Source organism: Copadichromis virginalis, linkage group LG4 (genome assembly GCF_057382275.1).
Source record: "Copadichromis virginalis isolate Kocher_CV1m ecotype Utaka linkage group LG4, C_Virginalis_male_GT1.1, whole genome shotgun sequence".
NCBI lineage: Eukaryota > Metazoa > Chordata > Actinopteri > Cichliformes > Cichlidae > Copadichromis > Copadichromis virginalis.
In genome coordinates this window covers 27,291,313-27,315,789 of record NC_140621.1, presented here as the reverse complement: position 1 = coordinate 27,315,789, position 24,477 = coordinate 27,291,313, and the positions used below count along the sequence as shown (strand labels likewise).

Here is a 24,477-nt window from a genome sequence, read left to right as displayed (position 1 = left end):
ACTCTCTTAGACAAGCTTTGTTGTAATTTCTTTAAGAGGTTTTCAGGAGTGATTCTCCAGTCTTACTGAGGAATATATCCAAAGCTATTATTTGTAAGTTGCCTGGTTTTTGTTCTGTTCTATGTCAAGATGATCCCACATTGCTTCTATAATGTTTAGGTCTGGAGCGCTGGGGAAGCTAGTCCATGACTGATAATGTTCCATTGTGTATTTTTGTTTCTATCTAGGTATGCTTTTACTGCATTTGCCATGTGTTTGGGAGTTTGTGCTAAAAAAAGAAAACAGGGATCAATTCTGACAAGCTCCCCAACAGCACTGGCTGAATGCAGTCCCAAACAATGATAGAGTCTTTGCCGTGTTTTTTACAGATGGTTGTAGATGGTTGTAGATGGGTAAAAGACCGGAAGTTGAGGCACACAACGATATGTGCTGCTGGTAAAGTTTCTGTGCCGCCTTTCCTCATAACAGCCATCCCTCAAGAGTCTCTCCATTTACAGCAATGCGTACGCTGCACACCATAACGGGAATGTTGGGATTGTCCTCGTTGGTGCAAAAATACAGTTTTATACCTGCATGCTTTTTTTCAATATGATATACTTGTAACCCACCGAAAACATTTGGGGCATTTTGAAAGAGACATTACAACATGAGAGACTGCAAACTGTTTTACTGGTCAAAACAGCTGGAACACAGATTAGGTCACAAGCTCAGTCTCTCAGTTAAAAGCAAATATAATGCAGTAGTAAACATGGGCTCTTCCAAATGTTTCTCTTCATAATACCAGCATAAAACTGAGAACTACATATAATACAGAAAAATCTCAATTTCCTTGTTTTACATGTTGCATGTGCAGTATTATTTATGTGTATTTAATGACCATTCTGTTTTTTATTGTGCAGTAAAAATAAATAAGTACATTTTCCCCATATTCGCTGGGTGTAAGTACATATCCATCAGGAGGAAGCACTGCATCTAATGGACACTTTTAAAACGACATGCAACAACCTCTGTGAAACTACTACAAAATAACAAAAATTAAAACTTGTAACTAGAAAAAACCTGAAATATTCACATTCAGCTTTACAAATTCATGTTTAACAGTAGTAGTCCAACATCCAGCAAACAACTACTAATTTTAACTCTGTTTAATTACTTGCAGTTAAATAGTCTCTGACACTGGTCATGTGACATCACAGCAGCATCCATTCAGTAAAATGGATTGCATTCCCTATTGACTTTACACCCCTTTAAATATCAAAACCTAATGTTGGCCTAACTTTACCCAATAATTCAACTTCCACCACTGACAATACTGCATTCCCTTTGCTCCCTCTTGAATTGAGTAAATTGAATTGTTCTCCCCCTCAGCTAAACTCGCTACAAACCTGTAAGATAGGGTAAAGCCTAAATGCTAAGACCCGCACCTCATTTGAGAGCAGGCTGGCTTGGGTGCAGAGTAGTCTTTAGAGACGGGCTATCACTGCCACTTATTGTGGTTATTTGTCAGTGATCCCCCTGATTTTACAGTGAGCATGAATAGACCGCCAGTTGCTGCGGCTTGCCTTCATACCTTGGCTCTGCAATGCTTTTCTGCAGTGAAGTGTGAACATTAAAGTGAATGTGGAGGAGGAGTCCTCACCAGAGAAAGAGTGGTGGGGGTGGGGGGGCGGAGAAAGAGTAAGATACCAGCAACGGGAGGCAGATATCAGTGTGCACTGGTAGAACAGAGGTTTCACAGCAAAGAGTATGAGCATCTCAACAGAAAGGGTCTGGGAGTGTCATTCCTAATCTGAGAGGAGTACTGACGCTTTGGATACTGTCCACCCATCTGGTAGGTTTATCATACTGCATCTGCCTGATCTGCATGCTAATTCTGCTGTTCATGCAGTGTAAACATTCGTATGTATAGAACATTTGCGGTCTATATTTATCAGCATATTTGTATCACCTGATTATAGGATGCAACAATGTTGTAGCCCCTCTGCTGATATTTAAAGTTTGCCGGACATGAAGATTTAAAATGACATACTCTATTCGAGCTCTGTTTCTTATTGATAATGATGTGAAATCCAGTGATGCAATGTCTTCTCTGTGGTCATTATTTTTAGACTCACAATAAAGCCGCATTTGGCAATGTCTGCTTCAGGCTGCCCTACATCCCCATCGCACTTCTATTTTTTCTCTAGCTCTGCTATTTTCATTGCTTCTCCACCGAAAATTCAGTCTGCAGTTCAACCACAGTCTGTAAATTTCACAACCTGTTAGGTACTGCACGCTCTGCTATGAGACGATCAAACTCGTGTATACGGGTCTCTGTTTTCTGCGATTCCACTGAGGCTTAAACATGTTCCCTGCTCAGTGGAGTCTTAGCCAAGATATCCCTCTGCAGTTGGAAATGTAATATCAGCCCCAACTACCTTTCCTAGTGGGAAAGAAGGGGACTCATCTTCACCATGCTTGAGAAAGTTAAAGCCTGGCATGAACTCAAAGCTGTGAGGAAAATACCTCTGCAGCAACAACCAGCTGATATTATACTCCTGTCTCTTTGTAAGGTTAATGAGGATATATTACTTTATCTCCTCTCACGACGTTAAGTTCCACTTACTTGCCACTGACTGTAATCAGTATATCTCCTAATTTTGCTCTGTCACAATTTTGATTATGTGGATGTAGATGGCAGTACAGTGTAATACCCAAAGGATGCTGAATGTTTAATAGCAATGTTCAATAATTAATCTTCAGCTTGCTGAGGACTGATACATAAAAGCAAAAAAGGCTGAGAGTGAGTCAAAGTAAGCCACAACATACGACGATTTATTATCTGCATTAACAGCATTTTTTTTTCATTTTGATTTTGCTTCCCTCTCTTTAAAAAAACAGAAGATTGATTTCTTCATAATTTATAAGGAGACTGCCAAATTAAAATCCACTCTGTCCATTTGCAGTCAGAACGTGTCCATGCTGTAATTTCACCCAAGCTCAGTGATTTCTTTTACAAGCAGTTTTCTGCTACCACAGACTCGAAGCATTAATCATTCACCACGTCTTTCATAAAAAAAATTGATTAAGGTAGGATAATGAGCAACCTTTATTCACATCGCTTCAATTTAGTCCAACTGTTTTCCTTCTTTAGGGAGATTCCAGTTTCAGGAAGGGCGATCGTGGCTCAAAGAGTTGAGTGTTCATCTTGTAACCGGAAGGTTGCCGGTTCAAGCCCCGGCTCGGACAGTCTCGGTTGTTGTGTCCTTGGGCAAGACACTTCACCTACCACCTACTGGTGATGGGCCGATGGCGCAATATGGCAGCCTCGCTTCTGTCAGTCTGCCCCAGGGCAGCTGTGGCTACAACTGTAGCTTGCCTCCACCAGTGAATGAATGAATAGTGGAGTTGTAAAGTGCATTGAGGGCCCTGAAAAGTGCTATATAAATGCAATCTATTATTAAAAATGTTTTTTCTTCTTCTTTTCTTTTGATTTTGATGTTTGTAGTTTGAGCTTGGTAGACAAAGATGGGTGTCAACAAATATGTGGATGGTTTTCTGTCTTTAGTCGCTTTCATGGCCGGGCATAACAATCAAATAAATAAATTGTTAAGAAAATAATAATCTGTTCAAAATATCGGCTTTATGTGTGTTTTTTATTTTGCTCAAATTGAATGGCATACTCTACAAAAAAAAAAAAAAAAAAAAGATTAAAAGGAAAATATTGACTTTTTTAAAATATTTTTTCAGCCCATCCTTAAAAGATGATAAATCATTGATTTCTTTTGTGATGTCTTATTAGGAACCAATGTCAGTGTTTTCTTGAAGTTCACTCAGTAGAAAAATTAGTATTCCCAATAGCTGGAAGCAGTGTATTTGTTTCCAGCTACCTATAATGGTACTCAGAATTTTCTGAATTAAATATTTATGGCCCAAAAGGACAAAGCACACAAAGCAAACTCTAGGCTCTTATGTACTCAGCAAGCATTCTTTTTAATGACAACCAGAAGCTAATAGTATTATTAAATGACAGCTGGGAATAATAATAATTAAAAACAGCTGATTAAACATTTTTATCTAGCTGAAATCAGACAAATAAAAGGGCTTGAATAAAACATTTGGAGACTACCTCATGTATGTCTCACTAAGTCACAATTAAGAGCACTTCTTTACTTTCAAGTCCTTATTTTGCGCCACTTGTCACAAAACAATTTACCAAAAATGGCCGAAAGTGCACCCTGATTTCACTGGAGACATCACTTTATGAAACTGCAGCACATCACAAGCTCTAATATGATATTGTTGCTGGTCAAAAACTGAAAGAAACACAAAGAAAAAAAAAAACTCTGCTCACCATTTGTCATCATGAACAGATGATCCCTTCTGATGTAATCTTCCTGAGAGCAAATCCCCTCAAGCAGAGATGAGCTTCTGGTCTTCTGATTTTCACAGAGTGATTTTGCCGGTGAGCATTGCAAAAATTCCTTGAATTACAAAGGAGAATTACTCAATCAGCACCTGTTAATGGATTGATCCACTAAACTGAAAACCACCTGCTTCATATTCAAAACCAGCAGCTGTGATGTATGATTAAACAGCAGCAAACTGTTAACTGCAAGTCTCCCATACATGAATAAGCCTAGAAAGATTAATAAAAATACTTAATGCTGTGATAAAGGGAATAAAATAAGCAATACCACTGAAATTCATCCTGTAACATTTAAAAGCAACATTTCTTGCAATTAAACACTCAAAATATTCCCAGTACATCTGTCAAAAACATCATCCAATTAAAAGCAGCCTTTCATTGTTGTCTCATTAATACATGTAACATGAGCCAACTAGGGATTATTTGGATGAAAAAATCCTCTGGTGCATGCAGCCTTTTTTTGCATACTCTGAAAAGTTGTAAATAACTTGTCAAGAAACTACCTCTTCATCATATTGTCAACATCGACCACCAGTGCATAAGCCGATAAGAAAGGGTTTGGCTCGGACAACAGTGTTATCAGTTAATGGGATTTAAGACGTACACAGAAGTGACTCTAAAACCACCAAGATAGTGGTGTCTAACATTTGTCTCCTTTCTTCTCTCATTCCAGACCTGCACAATGTCAGACTTTGAGGATTTCACCTGGCCGGGAGGGCAGGCCAATGTATCTGAAAGCTATCAACTGAACCCCACCAGTGTGATTGTGTCAGTGGTCTTCTCTCTCATATTCCTGCTCGGCACCATTGGCAACAGTTTGGTGCTCGCTGTACTGCTGCGAAGCGGACAGGTCGCGTACAACACGACCAATCTGTTCATACTCAACTTGAGCGTGGCTGACTTCTTCTTCATCATCTTTTGCGTTCCTTTCCAAGCTACCATCTACTCTCTGGAGGGATGGGTATTCGGTTCCTTCATGTGCAAAGTCGTCCACTTCTTTATCAACCTTACCATGTACGCCAGCAGCTTCACATTGGCCACCGTGTCTGTTGACAGGTATTGCTTCAAAATACTTGTTTTGCTGAAATACCGAACATCTAAAGCAAATTTCACCCACAAAGAACAGAAAAATTAGCAAATTATCATATTTAAGAATCTGAAATCAATCATATTTGTTCTATTTGCTTGATAAATGCATAGCCTATATATAACATCTCCCATTTGTGGATAACATTTTGAAGTGAAGTTTGCTATGTTGGCTATTGCCACTTCGTTGTTATTGCTCTTATTTTTCTATCAGCTAAGGCTAGCTAAGACTAGCTAGCTTGGTTAGCAACATGCCTTGCAATACTCTGTTTTATTAAACAGGACGATCATTTTGGCTAACAAGAAAAAGAAAACACAATCGAACCACCTACGTTTCATTTAGCAGATCTACCACCGAAGTCTGAGCCACAGCAATTTAAGCATTTGCTGTATTTCTTTGTCTCTATGTTTGTGCTTGGATATATCACCCAAAATGATATTATTCATTACTAATATTCTATTAATCAAACTATGAGTAGCTGTTGGTCATTTTCTTGGTGTCAACATAAATTTTCAGGGAACTCAGGTGGCACATACTTTTTAACACAAAAAAATGGATCTGAAATTAAAATAAACCTAATTAATCACACACTCACATATTTCTCTTTAATCTAGAAAATATTAGCCTCAAGCTTGTTGTACACAGAAATTACTTCCATCAAATCAACAGCTATAGCTGTGTCTCTCACAGTCTGTCCTTTATTGTTAAACTCTAAATGTAGGCATTTGGATATTGCACAAAACATGTTAAAAGCCGACATGTTCTTTCTCTAACATCTAAGACATTCAGTGTCTTTGATGCCAATGTGTATTGCCAGTGCTTTCTAGCGTCTTATATCTAAGAGAAAGGAGAAGAGAAAAACAAGCAAGGGCATGGATTATTAATGTAAGGAAATTATTTAATGCAAGGACATAAATTTATTAAAGAGAGGAAATGAGAAGGATATTGAGGGCACAAATATCTGGGCTCAAATACAAATTTAGTTTAAAGGTGGGATGAAAAATGCCTGTGTAAATGATGAAAAATGTGATATTCCACCTGCCACATTGCAAATATGACAACAAATATAGTTTTAAATAAAGGAAGAAAAAAATACATCAATCTGCCAAGATTTTGGGAAAAACTGAACGACTGAATCCATTGTTTTTCATTTCTAGGACATACAATAAGCCTTCAAAACTCCCTAAGGAAAGCATTGAGAAAGCTTTTATTTGCATGGTCACGCTGTTAATTTTTTTGTTGTGCTTTATTTTGTTTACTCTCCCGCAATGTCTGCGAAATATTACACATTTAATTGGTCACAAATGCATTTTTCGCATCTGGAGTTTAAACATGGACTCCAGAAGCTAAAAATTATATCCCTCGGAGAATAAGCCGTAAGCCATCATTATAGCTGTTGGGCAGCAATAATCAGTCAATATGAGCTGTAAGTGTGCAGCTGCCCTCTCCAGCAGACCCCTCTGTTCACACTGGCTGTGTTTACACTCCAGAGGATTCAATAGTCATTTCCCCCTCAGTGTGGAAAAGAACAGTAACACCTGAGTCGGGAGGGTAATGAACATGTCCTGTCTTCTTCCTTTGTCTTTCACTGATTATTAAGGAAAAACAAAACAAAAACAGCAACATCGCATAGAAAAAGCTAACTGTTACAGTTTACACCAAGAATCCCCAGCAGAAATTAAGCCACAGATAAGCCTGGGGGAATAGCAGCACTGACACACACACACAGACAAAACGGTGTAAAGGGATGACTTGCTGCTGAATGTGCTATCTGCAGGCAGATAATATGTATTCTCTGATTTTATGGTGCAGAATTATGTATTAAAAAAGGCTCACAGATGAATCATTCATAAATGTTGTTTCTGTTTAAATTTAGTAAAACATTATTTGGATACATAAAGAGTTCATTTCTGCCATGAGCGCATAAACAGACCCATTTGTTTTATATTAATCCTTATAAAGATAATTCAATTTAACTAAAGAGTAATGTCTGAATACTTGTAGTTTTCAAAACCACTGAGGTTTCAAGTTACCAGCAGGTTCAAAGTGACTGCTTTTTGAATTTAATGTAAAACACCGTGGCCCCAATTCACTGAGCTTTCAAAAACCAGAAAGGCTGTTTTCTCAGTTTCTACTGGGCTTTCTGAAGTGTCCTACAAATGTGAAAAGCAAGGACATGGACATTTTGTTTTCTGAGAATTCCTGCCTTTGGCAAAATCAGAATCAGAATCAGAAAGGGTTTTATTGCCAAATGTTGAGCAGGTTTACAACATTAGGAAATTGCTGCGGTGCTTCAGTGCAAACATACTGTCATAAAAATATAAAAATAAGAATAAGAATTAAAAGTGCTAAGTGGATAGATATATACATGATATATACATGAGTGCAGGTGGTGATCAGTGCCAAACATGGAATGATGCAGTGAACACAGCGTAGGGTCATGTGTTAGTGGTGGGAACAGTCATATGGTTATTGTTCATGTGTCCGACAGCAGAGGGGAAGAAACTGTTCTTATGGCGAGAGGTTCTGGTGCGAATGGACCGGAGCCTCCTGCCTGAGGGGAGCAGGTCAAACAGACTGTGTCCAGGGTGAGAAGGGTCAGCTGAGATCCGAGCTGCACGCCGCAGTGTCCTGGAGGTGTACAGGTCCTGCAGAGATGGGAGTCTGCAGCCAATCACCTTCTCAGCAGAGCGCACAACACGCTGCAGTCTCTGTTTGTCCCTGATAGTGGCTCCAGCGTACCACACGGTGATGGAGGAGGTGAGGATGGACTCGATGATTGCAGTGTAGAATTGCATCATCGTCCGTGTTGGCAGGTTGAATTTCTTCAGCTGCCTCAGGAAGTACATCCTCTGCTGGGCTTTCTTAATGACGGAAGTGATGGTGGGCTCCCACTTCAGGTCCTGGGTGATGGTGGTACCCAGGAAGCGGAACGAGTCCACAGAGGTGATGGGGGTGTCAGTCAGGATGATGGGGGGGAGTGGGGCTGTGTGCTTCCTGAAGTCCACAATAATCTCCACTGTCTTCTGGGCATTCAGCACCAGGTTGTTGTGGCTGCACCAGGACACCAGACGTTCAACCTCCCTCCTGTAGGCAGACTCATCCCCGTCCGAGATGAGCCCAATAACGGTGGTGTCATCTGCAAATTTGATTAGCTTGACAGACTGGTGGGTGGAGGTGCAGCAGTTGGTGTACAGGGAGAAGAGCAGAGGAGAAAGAACACAGCCCTGAGGGGAGCCGGTGCTGATGGTCCGGGAGTCCGAGACATTCTTTCCCAGCCTCACATGCTGCTTCCTGTCCGTCAGGAAGTCAGTGATCCACCGGCAGATGGGATCAGGCACATTCATCTGGGAAAGCCTGCCTCGGAGATGGTCTGGAAGGATGGTGTTGAAGGCAGAGCTGAAGTCCACAAACAGGATCCTGGCGTAGGTTCCTGGGGAGTCCAGATGCTGCAGGATGAAGTGTAGGGCCATGTTGATGGCGTCATCTACAGACCTGTTGGCTCTGTATGCAAACTGCAGGGGGTCCAGGAGGGGGGCCGTGAGGGTCTTGAGATGGGAGAGAACTAGGCGCTCAAATGACTTCATGACCACAGATGTCAGAGCCACGGGTCTGTAGTCATTTAGTCCAGTGATCCTAGGTTTCTTGGGGACAGGGATTATGGTGGAGGACTTGAAGCAGGCAGGCACATGGCATGCCTGCAGTGAGGAGTTGAAAATGCCAGAAAACACTGGGGCCAGCTCGTTTGCACAGTGTCTGAGGGTGGCAGGAGACACACCGTCTGGGCCGGGAGCTTTTCGAGCATTCAGACTCTTAAACTGCTTCCTCACATCTGCTTCATGAATATGAAGAGTTGTGGTGGGAGGAGGTGGTGTGAAATCCTCTTTTGTGTGGGGTGAGGAGGGGGGTGTTGCAGGTGAAGTGATTGAAGGTGGTGATGGCTCTATGGAGGGGGGAGAGGTGGGGGAATGAGTGTCCAAAGTGTCTCTATTGTTGGGGCCATTGGAGGTGTGAAGGCTGCCTGATGGCTCGTCAAAACGGCAGTAAAAGTCGTTAAGGGTGTTGGCCAAGAGCAAGTCGTCAGTGGAGTGGGGGGTTTTAGGCTTGTAGTTGGTGATATTCCTAAAACCTTTCCACACAGAGGCCGAGTCATTCTCTGAGATCTGCTGCTGCATCTTCTCAGAGTGCTGATGTTTAGCAATGTCCACTTCTTTAGTGAAAATACTCCCTTGGAGAACATATAACACATAAAGCAGCATGTTAAATATGCCAAATATTTAAAGGCTAACCAACCAAGAAATGATGAGGTTCCAACTGCAGAGATAATATGTGATAATCAGTATGCTGTAAGATTATTGAAAGAGACAGCTTTTATTGAAAGCATCATAGTGTCTTGTGGGATTTGTGCCTTCATCTCCTACCTGCTGAGTAAAATCAAAAGCACAGCACCAAGCATGTTTTCTGTTATTCCTGCTGTTTTACAATTTATGCAAGTTCGTCTTACTGAAAAAGCCTAAAAGCCCTCTCTCTGGACATTACTGTCTCTAAGGTGTCTTATTCAGTAGAACCAACAAACAGCAGTGGAGTAAGTGAATGATTACCAGTCAACCACAAAACTTCAGTGTGAGTGAATTCATTGTGAATGTATAGGTGGCACTACTGTTACAATAATACCTACTCAAAGGATCCAACTGCACTGCTCATAAAATCAAAGAGACACTTTTTAATCAAGTCAGTTAAAATTCTGGGATACTGATCTGGTCGGTTAAGTAGCAGAGAGGGTGGTTAATCAATTTCAGGTGCTTTGTTGTCAATGAAATTACTTAGAGATGCACTAGAGGGGACATTTTTCCCTACACATCTTTTCTGACTCTTTTTCAGTCTCGTTTTACATTTGGCTGCAGTCCCTGTTGCTGCTGGTGGTATGAGGCGATGCCTGGGGCCTACAGAGATCACACAGGTAGTCCAACTCCTCCAGGATGGCACTTTAATATGTGCCATTGCTGAAAAGTTTGATGTGTCTCCCAGCACAGTCAAGCACAAGAGTATGATATTCCAGGCAGTTACTCTAGGAGCATTAGATAGGGCCGTAGAAGTTCCTTAAGCCATCAGAGGGTCGGTATCTGCTTCTTTGTGCAAGTAAGAATAAGATGCGCACACCCAGAGCACTACAAAATGACCTTCAGCTGGACACTTGAGTGAATCTCTCTGACCAATCAGAAATAACTTAAGATTTCCTCATTGTCCAGAACTGTGTAGCCCAGTTGGCATTTGCCATAGAATACCAAAACTAGCAAGTCCACCACTGGCACCCTATCCTTTCCCACAGCAGGTGGGTGAGCAAATGGGACATACATGAAGGAAGTCATGGAGAACGTTATGCTGCCTGTAACATTGTTCAGCATGACCATTTTGTGGATGGGTCAGTGATGGTCTGACTGCACTGGTTTGTGTCCTGGGTTCCTCCTGGTATGTGACAATGCCCAGCCTCATGTGGTGAGAGTATGTAGGCAGTTCTCGGAGAATAAAGGAACTGATATCATGACATAAATCTAATAGAACACCTGAGGGGAATTATGTTTCGGTCAGGAGCTTGGTGATGGCCTGGTCCATATCTGGGAGGAGGATCCCACAGGACACCGTGCATTAACTCTTTAGGAGCATGCCCCAATGTTGTTATGCATCCATACAAGTACATGTGGGCCTTACAAGCTACTAAGTACCTGTTTGAGTTGCTGCAATGAAGTTTCAGTAAAATGGACAAATGTGTCACATCATTTTATCCTCTGTGATTTTCATTGTCTTCAGCCCTCTATAGGTTGATTTTTGATCAAATAATGTGGCATCCTTTCATTCATAATACACTATCCAGTTCATATTAGTGTAGATTTCATTTTTGTTCCCAATTGAGATCTGATTTATTTTCAAAGTGTTTCTTTTATTTTTTTAGTGCTGTATTGGAAAATATGCCAAAAAGCTGGTATCTTTACTATAAATCTCTGGATTTATAGTACAATCACACTAGGGAAAATTGTGTTTGAACAATCACATGTGACTGTGTGCAATAAAATTCCATTATTTTGTTGCCCTTGAAATTATTCTTTGAGGAAACTGTTGCTTTCAAGTGACTTTTATAGGTCAAGACAATGATAAAATGACAAGTCATTGATTTCAGCTTCTTGAAGCTCAGATATTTCACCTTTTATTCCACAAAATTGGTTTTACAGCTTTGGTTACTGGTTATTTTGCAAATTAAGAATAAATATTACAGAATGTAAATCTAATTAAATGTAATGCATTGTTGTCAGTTATATTATCCATGAGTATATACAAGAATTTAGGACACATATGCAACATAATCACACACTCATGTGAGCTGTTTTTCTCCCTTAAGTGCTTTTGATATGTTGACTGTTTTGTATTGTTCTTGTATTATTACAGTTAAAACATTTAAAGTACATTACAGCTATATAGACTAAAGATATGCAGTCACAAGTAATCTTTCACTTTCTACATTTTAACTTATACAGTTATAAATTCAGACTTAATTACTAAAGTTTTTAACCTGCTGTCCCCATTTTTCTGTATTTTGCAGTCTAGATTATAGCTCAAACATGTTATTTTCTTGTCTTTATAGGTATCTGGCTATTCGCTATCCTCTGCGCTCCAGGGAGCTAAGAACCCCTTGTAATGCTGTGGTTGCCATGGTAGTTATCTGGGGTCTTTCCCTGGTCTTTGCGGGTCCATATCTCAGCTACTATGACCTGATTGATTATGCCAACAGCACTGTGTGTATCCCCGGCTGGGAGGAGCAGAATCGTAAGGTGCTGGATACGTGCACCTTCCTGTTTGGCTATGTCATCCCTGTGCTCATCGTGAGCCTCTCATACACTCGAACTATCAAGTACCTGTGGACGGCTGTTGACCCTCTGGACGGCATGTCAGAATCCAAGAGGGCTAAACGCAAAGTCACCAAAATGATCATCATCGTCACTGTACTTTTCTGTATATGCTGGCTGCCGTACCACGTGGTGATCTTGTGTTACCTGTATGGAGATTTCCCATTTAATCAGACCACATATGCCTTCAGGCTTCTCTCTCACTGCATGGCCTACGCCAACTCTTGTGTCAATCCCATCGTGTACGCTCTGGTCTCCAAACACTTTCGCAAAGGTTTCAAGAAGGTGTTCAGCTGCATCCTCAGTAAGCATGGGAGAAATAAGGTTCACGTGGTTCATGTGGCCAACACTGTGCCTGGGTTTGAAGCCGGCTCTACGGAGGTGTCACAGATGAACGAGGAGAACGTGCGACAGAATGAATGTGAAATGATCAACAGGCCAGTCGCAGAGCCAAGAGAAGCCACCGTGTCCCTGAATTTGCCCTTTCAGCAGCAGCAGACTTGACAACTGGTTCAGATTGGCTAAATTGGCTCAGCACAGATTGCCTTTTGTGAAAGACGTTGAAGCTAATGTTTAAAAATTTACTAGTCATATATTCATATTTTTGATGGCAAAAAAGATGAACAGGGATTTGTTCATATTTGGAGAGACAAGATATTAAGGAGCATAAAGCTAGTCCACTACAGAAATGTATTTGTTTTATCACTTACCTAAACATATATTTTATATCCCAAAACAACTTCCTGTTACTTAGAAAGTTAGAAATGTTTATTGTTAAGCTAAATGAGAAATGTTCTCACTTTCCCCTGTCTTCACTATTTGCCTTAATCATGGTTTGCACTTTACCTCATATTGTCATTTGTCACAATGTTTGAGACTTCATATTGTCCTAACACTTTCTAGGACCAACACAGAACCTGTCCTATAATGTTATGGTATGCTTCACCTGATCCCAAAAAAAAAATATTAATACGTTGGCAACTGGGGAGGGAATTTCATGTGAGTCAGCACTATATGCTACTTTTCTGACTTCAAACAAGCTTTTTCATGGAGGATTGGGGTCCCTCTAGAGCTCAGGCATCAAAGTCAGAAATATGGCAATGCACAGCAAAGCAGTGCTCCTCCTCCATATAAAGACCATCTTATGGGATTCATTAGCATTTCCAACACCATGTTCAACTGTAGATTTCGTGTTCAGGTGCTTCGAGCCCTAATATGGCATTTATCCGGCATTAGCTCAATTTTAGCTGCACTATATACAACATTTTGACCTACTTCAACCTCCAAGTCATTAGGGCTCCATAAGTGGAGCAGAATGTTATTTGGATTCATTGTTTTGTATTTTTGCATGAAGATGCTGTTCTGTCTTTTGAAGATATTGACAGGTGGTACATGTTAAGTAAAAATAACATGTTTGGTGTCAGCAAAATTTGATACCAAGCAGTTGTTGGTAGAAATCTTTAAAAAAAAAACTGGGCATAGTTTATTGCTATAATTGTATTTTGTGATTAACAAATTCATGGCATGTTTGGTGTGAAATGCTATATTTAAATAAATATGTTTCTCAAAAGGCATACTTATATATTGAGATTTATGTATTTTAAAATGTATGTATTAAGTGTATTTTATTTGTGTATTTAAAAAACTGTGAACTGGTTATCATACATTTGCTTTATTTTTCCAAATGAAAGCACACCCACAGGGTGTCCCTATTTTGTGTTGCTGTATGGTTGTCTCCTACCTCAGAGCTGTACAAAGCTTCTTTGTTGTCTTCTGTTCAGGTTGTGCGAGATGCAGTTTTCACCTTGAAAGATTGCACTTCTTTCAAGATGCAACACGTTTCTTTGCAAAATTATACTGAAATGTGTTTGCTGTAATACTTTCCCATCCCATCCTATGGTATACAGCTTACTTAAGTATATCTCTGTTGTACATTTTAAGAAAATATATTTAAATAAATATCTATCAAAGTGATTTAAAACAATGTGTATCACACCTAAAAACAAATAAACTATTTTCTGCTGTGAAACTGTACTGAGGTTATTTGTTGTAGCAAAATAAGCTCCAGGAGGTTACCTCGCACACGGTGGAACAGTGGTTAGATCTATTGTCTCAGAAAGAGAGTCCTGGGTTCAAACCTGTGTGGAGTTTGCATCTTCGTATTTTTTTTTATCAAGGTACTCTGGTTTCTCCTGCCACCAACAAAAATGCTAGGTCAGTGCCATCTGTCTTTGCTTATTTTATACTACATAAGGAGCTCTGTTTAACACTTGAGGTAAATAGAATTCTTTCTTATTTCTCCAATGCAAAAGCAGAAAAAAAAATTCTGCTTTTGCAACACTCACTGTAGCTTTAAACTGTTTGTGTTGAATATCTTCAAATGCTCTTCTTGTCCACTCAGCGAAGAAATATTTCATTTACTGCGAAGCTTACTTCATAAAACTTAGCATTAAGCAGCTCAAAGAATATTTAACATCTAGGCCATTCAACTGAACATGAGTAGGTGCTTAAAATTAGAGCCATGCAAAATTTCCCCGCCATACTTGGTAAACTGTCTGAGTTAGAGGTTTGTGAAGTAAACGGGTAAATGTTCAACAGCCACAAAAAAGCTCTGTAAAGGATTTTCTGTAGATTTTTGTCAGATCTAGTGATTGGTCTGCTATTGTAAAACATTTTTGATACAAAATCCACAAAAAGAGTATGCATTTTGTCCCTATCTATACTGCAAATGACTGTTTTTGAAAAATAACAACAAATCTGATTGTAAGATTATGTTTGGAATGTATGTTTTGAGAAATCTATTAGTAATCCAAAATATTTTACTTAATATTCTTAATTATGCAATGATGGTTATATTAGCTGCTGTATTCAGCTTTGTGAACCATTTTTACATACAATGGGGAGTTCTGGACGTATTGCTTTTTATAATCCTTTAGTGAAAGGAGTATTACCAAACTATGAAAAAGCAGAAAAAAAACCTTTCCCCATCAGTTTTATCTGGACTAATATTTCTTTATTGAGGGTTAATGTTCAGTTTAAATAACCGACTTTAAGTAGCGCAGTTTACATTGTGTTCAACCTCTTATAATGCATTAAAAATCAGGTGTCCGTTAGTGGCTGTCAGCTCTCCATTATCAAGGCTTTTATTGTTAACATGCTAAAGGAGTTTTTTAAATCATCAACCTGCACACTAATTTCTCTATATTAAACATGTTGGGCAAGCTTATCTGTAAGCGAAAGCTTACGCAAAGTCTCTTTTTCAGTTTTTTACATTTTTGTTTACTAGCTAATACTATCTCTGTTTCAACACAAAGCACAGATTATAGATGATCTCAGAGCAGTAAAAGCAGAGTCAGCAGCAGCTTAGCTGGCATGTGAGTCTCCCATCAGTCTCCTCTCAAAGAACAGAGTGTACAAACAACCAGAAAGGCCGCTGACCTCACAGCTTGAGCAGCACCAGCTTTTGTTAAATGAAACAAAACAGATATGGGAACAAAAGATGCAACAGATTTCCAGTGGCTGCCACAAAATATGAATGACGGATGCAAACCAGCAACAAGCTTTAGGATAGATCAGTGGTAGATATGCAAGAACAGGGATTACTTTCAACTTTGTAGGTTTTAATTGATGTCTATGTTTCGATTTCAATGGGCAAGCATTGCTCGGCTTGCTTGCCCTGAAAGAATGCTACTGCTTTTTTTATTTGTACATTTTAGATGAATTCATAGTTAGATATTTTCACTTTATATTGTAGCAGAATATTACTGTTTCACATTTTTTACTTTTGTATTTTAATTTAATTTTGAAGGAGAGTTTCCCAAATGCCGCATGTTAATGTCTTTTCCAGCAAGCTTAGAAACTCAACGGCCCATATCTGTCCTCTTCCACAGGGACAAAAAAATCGATTTGGTTTTCCACTGTGTTCACTTGCTGCTGTATATTGTTAATTACTGTTTTGCTGCTGGAGTAAGAGATATTAACATACACATACAGCATGCCAGAGGAGTTCCCCAAGAGACTACTGCTTCAGTGAAAATAAAGGGCAAAGCCAGAGGCATTACAGGCGATGTTGCATTTTGAATGAAAGCTACTAATGAATCAATGAAGTGGTAAACCAGTCAGTACACTGGAATGTTGTAAAGATGTTGTAGAGGCATGAAGCGCCTTGAGGCGACTTTTGTTGTGATTTGGCGCTATATAAATAAAATTGAATTGAATTGAAATTGAATTAGGCATTACACTCAAGACTTAGCTGCAGATGTCTGCTGAGCGATCTAAAAGATTTGTTAGGTTCACAATGGTAAGTACATCATGGATAATAAAGTGCAACAAAGACACTGGCTGTATCCCAATTCAGGGTCTGCAGCCTTAAAGTACGCAGCCTCAACGATCCTCAAGGACCGCGTACTCAAAGACCGCTAAGGCCGGAAGTGCGAGGCTTGTGAAATGGGACGGTCTAGCCTCCGTTGCGCTGCCCAGGTTGCCTAGCAACCATGATACTAACAGCTGGAAACGTTTCATACAGCTTTGTTTAACAGAAATGAAGGAGAAAATCTTTTGTTCATTTGTTTGTTTCTTTCTACATGAGCTTTGATCATTCTCTGTAAGATTAAGCTCAGCTATTGAACGGCGTATATTTTAAAGTAAAGGCTTTAAAATCAAGTTAGTACAAACGTCACTAATGTCACATAACTTTGCCGACATGTGGCCAACAGTAATGTTTTAATGTTCTTCGTTATTAAACATTTGCACATAAATAAGTGACATAATATTCAGTACTTACTTAAAGTTTGCTCTTCGGCTGCCCCTCATCCGCCGTTTTTTTTCAGCAAAATTAGCCACACCCACCGCCGCGCTATGCATTCTGGGATATGTTGGGCCACGAAGTCTACACTGCCACAGCCTTAAAATTCAGGGAAATGAAGGACGCATTTCAGGGCCGCATTTCCAGCAGCCTTTGAATTGGGACAGCCTTCGGCGCGCCGCTGTGACGTAATCGGCCTTGAAATGCGTACTTTAAGGCTGCAGACCCTGAATTGGGATACAGCCACTGTCAGCTATTTGAATCCTTAATGGAAGGCCGGAACAAGAGAGGCTACATTATAGTATCAATCTGTTGCAAATATATATAAATATCAGGGGAAAGGGCATTTTTCAACGCAATATATCAAATTATATTTTGGGACTGAACAAGTGCATGTTCTTACACATGTCTAGAATAATTAATTTTCCTTAGTCAGTGAGACACTGTTGCAGTTCTTACATCATTTTATTATACACGTTTTATTCCCTCTGCAGGAACAGCTTATTCTGGTGTCTGTAGATAGATAGATAGATAGATAGATAGATAGATAGATAGATAGATAGATAGATAGATAGATAGATAGATAGATAGATAGATGCATATTAGAAGAATAGAAGCATATTTTATATCAGAATCTCAAATACACAAATCTACAGTTTTTTGGTGACTGCCAGAATTTTTCAATAGCTGTTATCACAGCAACGGGTGTAAAATACTTATTGTAAAAAGTATTTTACACCCGTGGTGTTTTCTGCCTTCTGTATGTCAGAAGTGTCAACACTTTCAGCAGCTTCTTTGTTGTAGTAGACTAGTGTACTATTCCTGATGGAACAATGCTTTAATAGAAAAAAAACACCTCTTACCTGCAGATGACTAAGTGCGTAGCTACAAAGTGGGATCACTGTGGGTCTTTTTTAGTGAATGATAATGCTTCATGCCAGAAAGATGCACAAATTAGCCCTCTTAGGTTGGAAATGATTCAAGGAAAGTTATACTTACGTCACTGACAACCTTGACAGTGTCTGTGTTGGTTTTATGGTTGCTTTGGAAACCACTCTGCAGTTTGTGTTAGAGGTTGCTTAAGAATACAAACATATTATATCACCCAATGTGAGTTGTTTGTAACTATAAAACAGTGCAAGAGTCCGTGAGTCAGCAATTAGTAGCCCAAAGACATGGAAAAATCCATAATCTTACATGATAAGGGCAATGTTAAAAAATAAATAAATAAATAAAACACTAAAATCTAAATTAAAATGGCTGAAGACATAAAATATGATCTGGAGATTGATTTCTCTCTAATGACCCCAGGTATTGGAAAAATATCAAACTTAGGGTTAAATTTGAATTCAACAACATCCAGTTATAAAATAAAAATTCACTTGCTGCAGATGCGTCATTCTCATGTGTAGTGTATATAGTCATTTGAAGAGTACCTAACATTGGTGACTGCATTTGTAAGGGCCCAAGTATTCAAAGGAAATACTGGCAGAAGGTCTTACTTTCAACATGTGGGTTTTATTATTCCTGAAAAAGACAAAAATAATACATAAACATAATGAACATAAGTGCATTTTAAGAGTGGGATCATAAAAAGTTAACTAAACTAACTGTAATGCACAGAACTACACAAAAATAATGGTTAACAAAATAAGACCTTAAAAAATAAGAACCAGCTTAATCTGTTTACTAGTGGAGTAAAACATTTTAAATGCAAAGGGTTGAACCACTGCAACAATAAATAAATGTGATATAAAGGAATGTAGTTCTCCCTCATCCAGTCAGAGTGGGTGTTTGGGTCTATTTTGTTGACCTATCCATTAGAACTAGCTCTGTTCTCTGACTCCGCTTTTACTCAAACCAGGAAGGACTGGAGTAGCTGACATGTAACTCCAGAAAAATAATGAAGGCAACTTGTATAAATCAATGACAAAACAATATAAATCAAATGTTTGCCTGATTATTTGATAGTGAAATCATTATCAAAATATTTATTTCTTCAATTGCTACCTGATTATTTTCAGTATAACTTCAATTGGTGACATAATGGTGACTTCATGATGACATTTTGTGCATTTATGTCAGTGATCAGAACATTTTAAATGTTATTAACTTATATGAAACTAGTTTCTCTTAACTTTCTGTACAGAGGCCATGTAACTACAGTCTTACAGCCTTTGCAGACCAACTCACATATATTCATATATATTCCTTAACATTTAAACCCAGTGACTCACTGAGTAAGGTTACAGACTAATGGGCAAAATGACTCAAAGGAGGAGCAGAGTGAAGTATAGTGTCGATTTTCAGGTCAGACTGGCTCAGACAGATCAAGTGTAGCCTTGTCATGTAGTTTCTTGGTGAGGTGAATAATCACATCAAAACTCCCGCAATGCTATTGTGCATTGTATACACAAAAGCATTTGCATACTGTTCTATACACAAATGCATATCCATATAGTATTTTTTATGTTTTCTACTAGAAAGACAAAAGTACAAAGAGAAAGAGAAAAGCAGAGAAATAGTCTGATTGATAATGCCATTCATATTACTTTCGTTTATTTAACTGAATCAGGAGATGTTAGTCACCTAAAAAGACCCCACACCCCACCCCACACCCCCACCCACCTCCCCAAATATGATAATAAACCACAGCAACATAACTAACAATATGGCAGCATCAGCAGAGATTGCCTTATTTGCTCTCAGCATCATGTTCATTTAACTCTCCATTATATAAAATGCTGATCAGACTTTATGTGTAAAGTGACAAACACAGCACTTCCTGGTAATCTATGCAGGAAACCCATCGTTAGCAATGAGAGCGAGTAGTTATTAACTCTGCTACCTGCTCCTCGCAGGAGATTTGTTTCAATGTTATTTTGTAAAATGGGTTTTTTCTTTTCTTTTCTTTTCTTTTTGGTCCAAGTTTGAGATGTGTGAGGAGATCTTCTGGTTCAGCTGTTCACTCTCTCTCAGACAAGTAAACATATTATACACACTAAATACGTTTCACATGAATCAGTGGTAATTGTGCACAGAAATTCATTTCACTGTAGTTGTGTAGCTTCCAATCCATATGTTTGTCCAAATTATATCCTAAAGCCTCAGCAATATTGCTTTATAAAACTTTCATGCCCATAAGACCCCTTTGAACTGAATTGAACTGAGCAGTGTTTGCATCCTCCATTCTTGTAATCTTCTAATGTTGGTGAACAAAGCTCAGCAGGATTTCCCGGCGAGATTCTGATTTCTTCACATCCACAATATCCTTTCTTTCTTTATACTCAGTAAACACATTGAGCCACCGTTCATTTTTCGTGTATAGCATCCGATATGCTTGTCCTAACCATTTGGCTTGGAAGAATATGAGTATTATGTAAAAATAAGGTGCAGCAAATCTATTATTACCAGCACCCTGTGAGTGCCATCTACAGTCTGCAACAAAACACTGCAGTTGTACCAAGCTGCTGCTATCTGAAGCATGGTATGATTACCAGCAGTGACAGTGTGGACAGGGTTGTTTACACCTAATGAGTCTGTGCGTCTATGCATGTTGATTATCGCAGCAAAATATGGGCCTGGAGATGACTACAACAGCAGTAAATATCAAAAAGTTAGGTGTGGTTAGTGGTATATGTCTGTGGACAGATTTTTTTTCCAAGACACAAAATTTGTGGCTGGGATCAAAATAGAGGTCAAGTTTACAGATCAATGTGGTTTGACCCAAGGGTAATGATTAAAGGATACTGGAACTATGGGGTCAAAGGTTTCCGTGGCCTTTTTCCACAAAACATGGTTGAATATCCAGTCTCTTTAATATTCAGTATGTAATTAGCTATTTAAAGTAAGTTTACATTTTAAATATCATTATCCTGGGGGCCTGCTCATTGGTGTCACAGGTCACTCCATCCGTATGGACTGGAGCTCCAACCATAGGTTGTATATGAAAGATAGAAGCCTGATAATTAATGAGTAGAAACAGACAAGTCAAATGCTAAAATTCTTACCACCACCACACTCACCAAAACAAAGGCACAATTGTTCTCTAGTGGTGTGTATCATGCAGTACTGTAGTGCTCCAAAAGCCATCAACACCTCTAATTTGGTTGAAAGATGACATGACTCAGATGGGTACAGTTGCATGTGTCAGTACGCTAAGATCATAAATTTAAGCTACAACAATATGAAATGTTTTAACAACAAATAAAAGCTCAACCTGCATAGTTGTGATGGAGGAAGAAATTAGCTAATGTGATTTTTCCCCTATCACTGTGTCTTAGCCTACTTTATCCCTGGGTTAGCACTTGTTTTAAGGTGTAGCTCCAGAATGTGCTGCACTTTAAAAGCTTATAGAAATAGTAAGGCATTTTTAGCAACCCTATGAAGTATTTATTTTTAAAGTATTCCCCAATTACTTTTAAATAGAGCAAGGATTTTTTTTTAAACATTTAGCCTCACTGATGCTAACAGTCAATTGTGTATTTTTTTTTTTTTTTGGGGGGGGGGGGGATGACAGCCTGCAGTCATTTGAGTTTTCAACAAGTCTCCCACACGTCTCCTGAGCAATCCCAGCCCACTCTTTTTTCGTCAAATCCCCCAGATTTAGTGGTTCTCTGGCATGGACCTCAACCTTCACTTCACCCCACAGATAAATAAGTCAGGGCTTTGTGCAGGGCTGTCAGTAATGTTCACTCTGGTCTTCTCGAGGTTGTTCTTCACCGGGAGCGACATATGTTTTGGGTCACTGTCATGTTGGAAGTCAAAACAACGACAAATGTAAGTAGCGTCTCTATGCCCAGAGAGCTCTCGCTTCATCTCATCTGACCAAAAGCACTTGGGAAAATTTTGACAAAACCTTTACATTTCCTAGCACGGCTACAAATTTTATTGTGCCACAACACTCACTACTACGTAACCAATTCAGCAAATAAAGATGCAACGGAACAATTTGTATTGAACACAAGTGCTTTTTTATTGCAAGTATTTATTGGTACCTCAAATGGTTCCCATGCTAGTCACTGAACAGAAACCGCTCCAAGGTACTGAATGAGACAGTTGGGCTGCTGGTCAGGGGCAATTTAAGTTTTACATATTTACATTAAAAGGTGGAACTGTTACAAATACTGAACTAAACTCATGGCAATGCAAAATTAAAGCTCGTCCCCATATCCCTCTGAAAGTTACACTAAAGACATCATTAGCATAGCAATAAAGGCACTCTGCTGTTTGTTATCCACATACTGATCTTAAATAAGAGAAGTTCACTTCTGGGACTATTACAGTAAGACTGATGATAGAGTTGATATTTTAAAAGAAATAATAAATGGGAATTTCAATTTGTTAAATGCACAATTTACCAGGCAAACGACAACAGAAGGCTAACGCACTTCATATATTAAACTGACTTAAATTAGAAATCTAAAAAAAGCAGCATGTCAAGAAAAAAAAAGCAGGCATTCTTTACACAAGGTTCTACGCAACAACGCATACAATACAGCACTTTGAATTCAAGGCCCACGGGTCTTTCCATTACAAAGGAATACACACTCATTAGAGCACACTGCTTCAGCACAATGGGGAAGAACAGAAAATAAGAAAAAATAAAACATGGAGAGCTTGAATCTTAATGTCACCTTAGACACTCTAGCTGACTTTTTTTGTGTGAGATATTTCAGTATAAACCTGGTGCCATAATCAAAAAGTCAGAAAATACAAACAGGTGGAAAAACACCACTGTAGTTAAACTGTATTATTCAAATATATTAAAGCCTAAATGGTTTAAACCCTGTTACTTGGATAATACATTTTACATGTTTGTATATTATGAAACTGCCCAATCTTTTTTGAAGCAAGTTGCTGAAATCAAATCAATTCTGTAGGCTTTCACTTACAGCTATTTTGGAAACGAGGCTTCAACATTTATGAGCATTTGCCTCCTTTTCCTCCTCTTTGGTTTAATGTGTCCGTTGCAAATTTACTAAACGTCAATAAACACATCCTGTCAGGCACAATATGTGACTGTTATAAGCTAGAAAAGGCGATCGAGTAGACATGAGCTCTTAGTGCAGTCCCTTATTAATTTACCAGCCAACTACGGACCTCAAAGTTGAAAAGACAAAAAATAAACTTGAAATTGATATTGAGATGCTTTTTGGCATCACGATGTTCAAATAGATTCTGTAATTAAAAATTAAAAATTAAAAAAAAATTAAAACTTGTTTACCTCAAACAAGCAAAAGTTAGAATTTTAACTGGTAATATCAGTTTTACACAAGTCAATAAATAATTAGAACGAAAAATCTGCAAAATCTCGTGCCGTTTCAAATGTTGGCTTTATTTAATTTATTGATACTGACTTTTTATAGCCTGACAGATATGTGAAGTCTTTAATTATATATTTTTTTCTATTTAATGTGCTTATTTTGACTTAAAAAACGCAACGCCTAATGTTTTTTTTGTTGTTGTTAAGTAACCAAAATTATAAACCAAGTTGCATAGGTATTCACCTTGGGATTTTTAATCACAACTTTTTCGTCACTATTATTGCATCCATTTTCACCTGTTAAGTTTAATTTAGGATAAAAGCAATGTAATGGACAAATCTTAAAGAACATAGCAATAAGCCACACTTACATGCCATATACAGCAAATGTATGGAGGATATGGTTGTTCTCTGTTACAGTCACCTATACCAGGGAAAACAGTGGCTGAGAGACTGTGACAAAAAAAATTAATTGAAGCCACATGCAATAAACTTGTGGTCTTGTTGCCTTGTTGCTTCAACCAGATGTAGTAAGTTGCCATTTTTAAAGCAACTTTCGTTGGGGTCAAGTTGGCACGCAATAAATCGCCAAAAAGAGAAAATCTGTTTCCAACAACATACACAGAAATTCACATTAACTACTTACATTCAGAGTCAAGCCAGAACCTCACAGATATGAAACACAGATTCCTGCAAAAATAGTGACATAGTTTCTGTAGGACAGTAATTTAACTGCAAAATAGCATGGGTGCTTGACAACCTATCAAGTCCCCTAATGCAAAATGATGCAAGGCAGCAAGACTGACTCAGAACGACTGGAATATGTTTGCAGTCTGCATTTATAAATCAAATGGCAGATATTTGTCAGCCTTTGCTAATCTAAGAGTGACTGCAGTCAGTCCAACTCAAATCGTTACTGCTTGGCCCTGTTCAAATGGCAGAGGAGATCTAAAGTGGTCACCCACAGGTTGAGGGTGTTACACATTAAACCACTGGTGGCTTGTGACCATAACT

General features: G+C 38.8%; 1 protein-coding gene and 1 long non-coding RNA gene across 3 annotated transcripts in view; one reads left to right on the top strand and one right to left on the bottom strand.

Moving 5' to 3' along the window:
• The window catches only part of LOC146711687 (uncharacterized), a 107,581-nt gene extending 90,165 nt beyond the window's left edge, over positions 1-17,416 (bottom strand). For both annotated transcript variants that reach the window (XR_014920195.1, XR_014920196.1), the window contains exons 1-2: positions 17,178-17,416; positions 4,334-4,463 (exon numbers count right to left, since the gene is read on the bottom strand). This is a non-coding gene — a long non-coding RNA (uncharacterized LOC146711687). The remainder of the gene's footprint in view (positions 1-4,333; positions 4,464-17,177) is intronic.
• galr2b (galanin receptor 2b) lies at positions 1,687-12,987 on the top strand. Its single transcript, XM_085454639.1, has 3 exons — positions 1,687-1,831; positions 5,082-5,464; positions 12,133-12,987. The coding sequence occupies exons 2-3, from the start codon at positions 5,091-5,093 to the stop codon at positions 12,896-12,898; spliced, it is 1,140 nt and encodes a 379-aa protein (XP_085310765.1). The 5' UTR covers positions 1,687-1,831; positions 5,082-5,090; the 3' UTR covers positions 12,899-12,987.
• Positions 17,417-24,477: the final 7,061 nt, after the last annotated feature.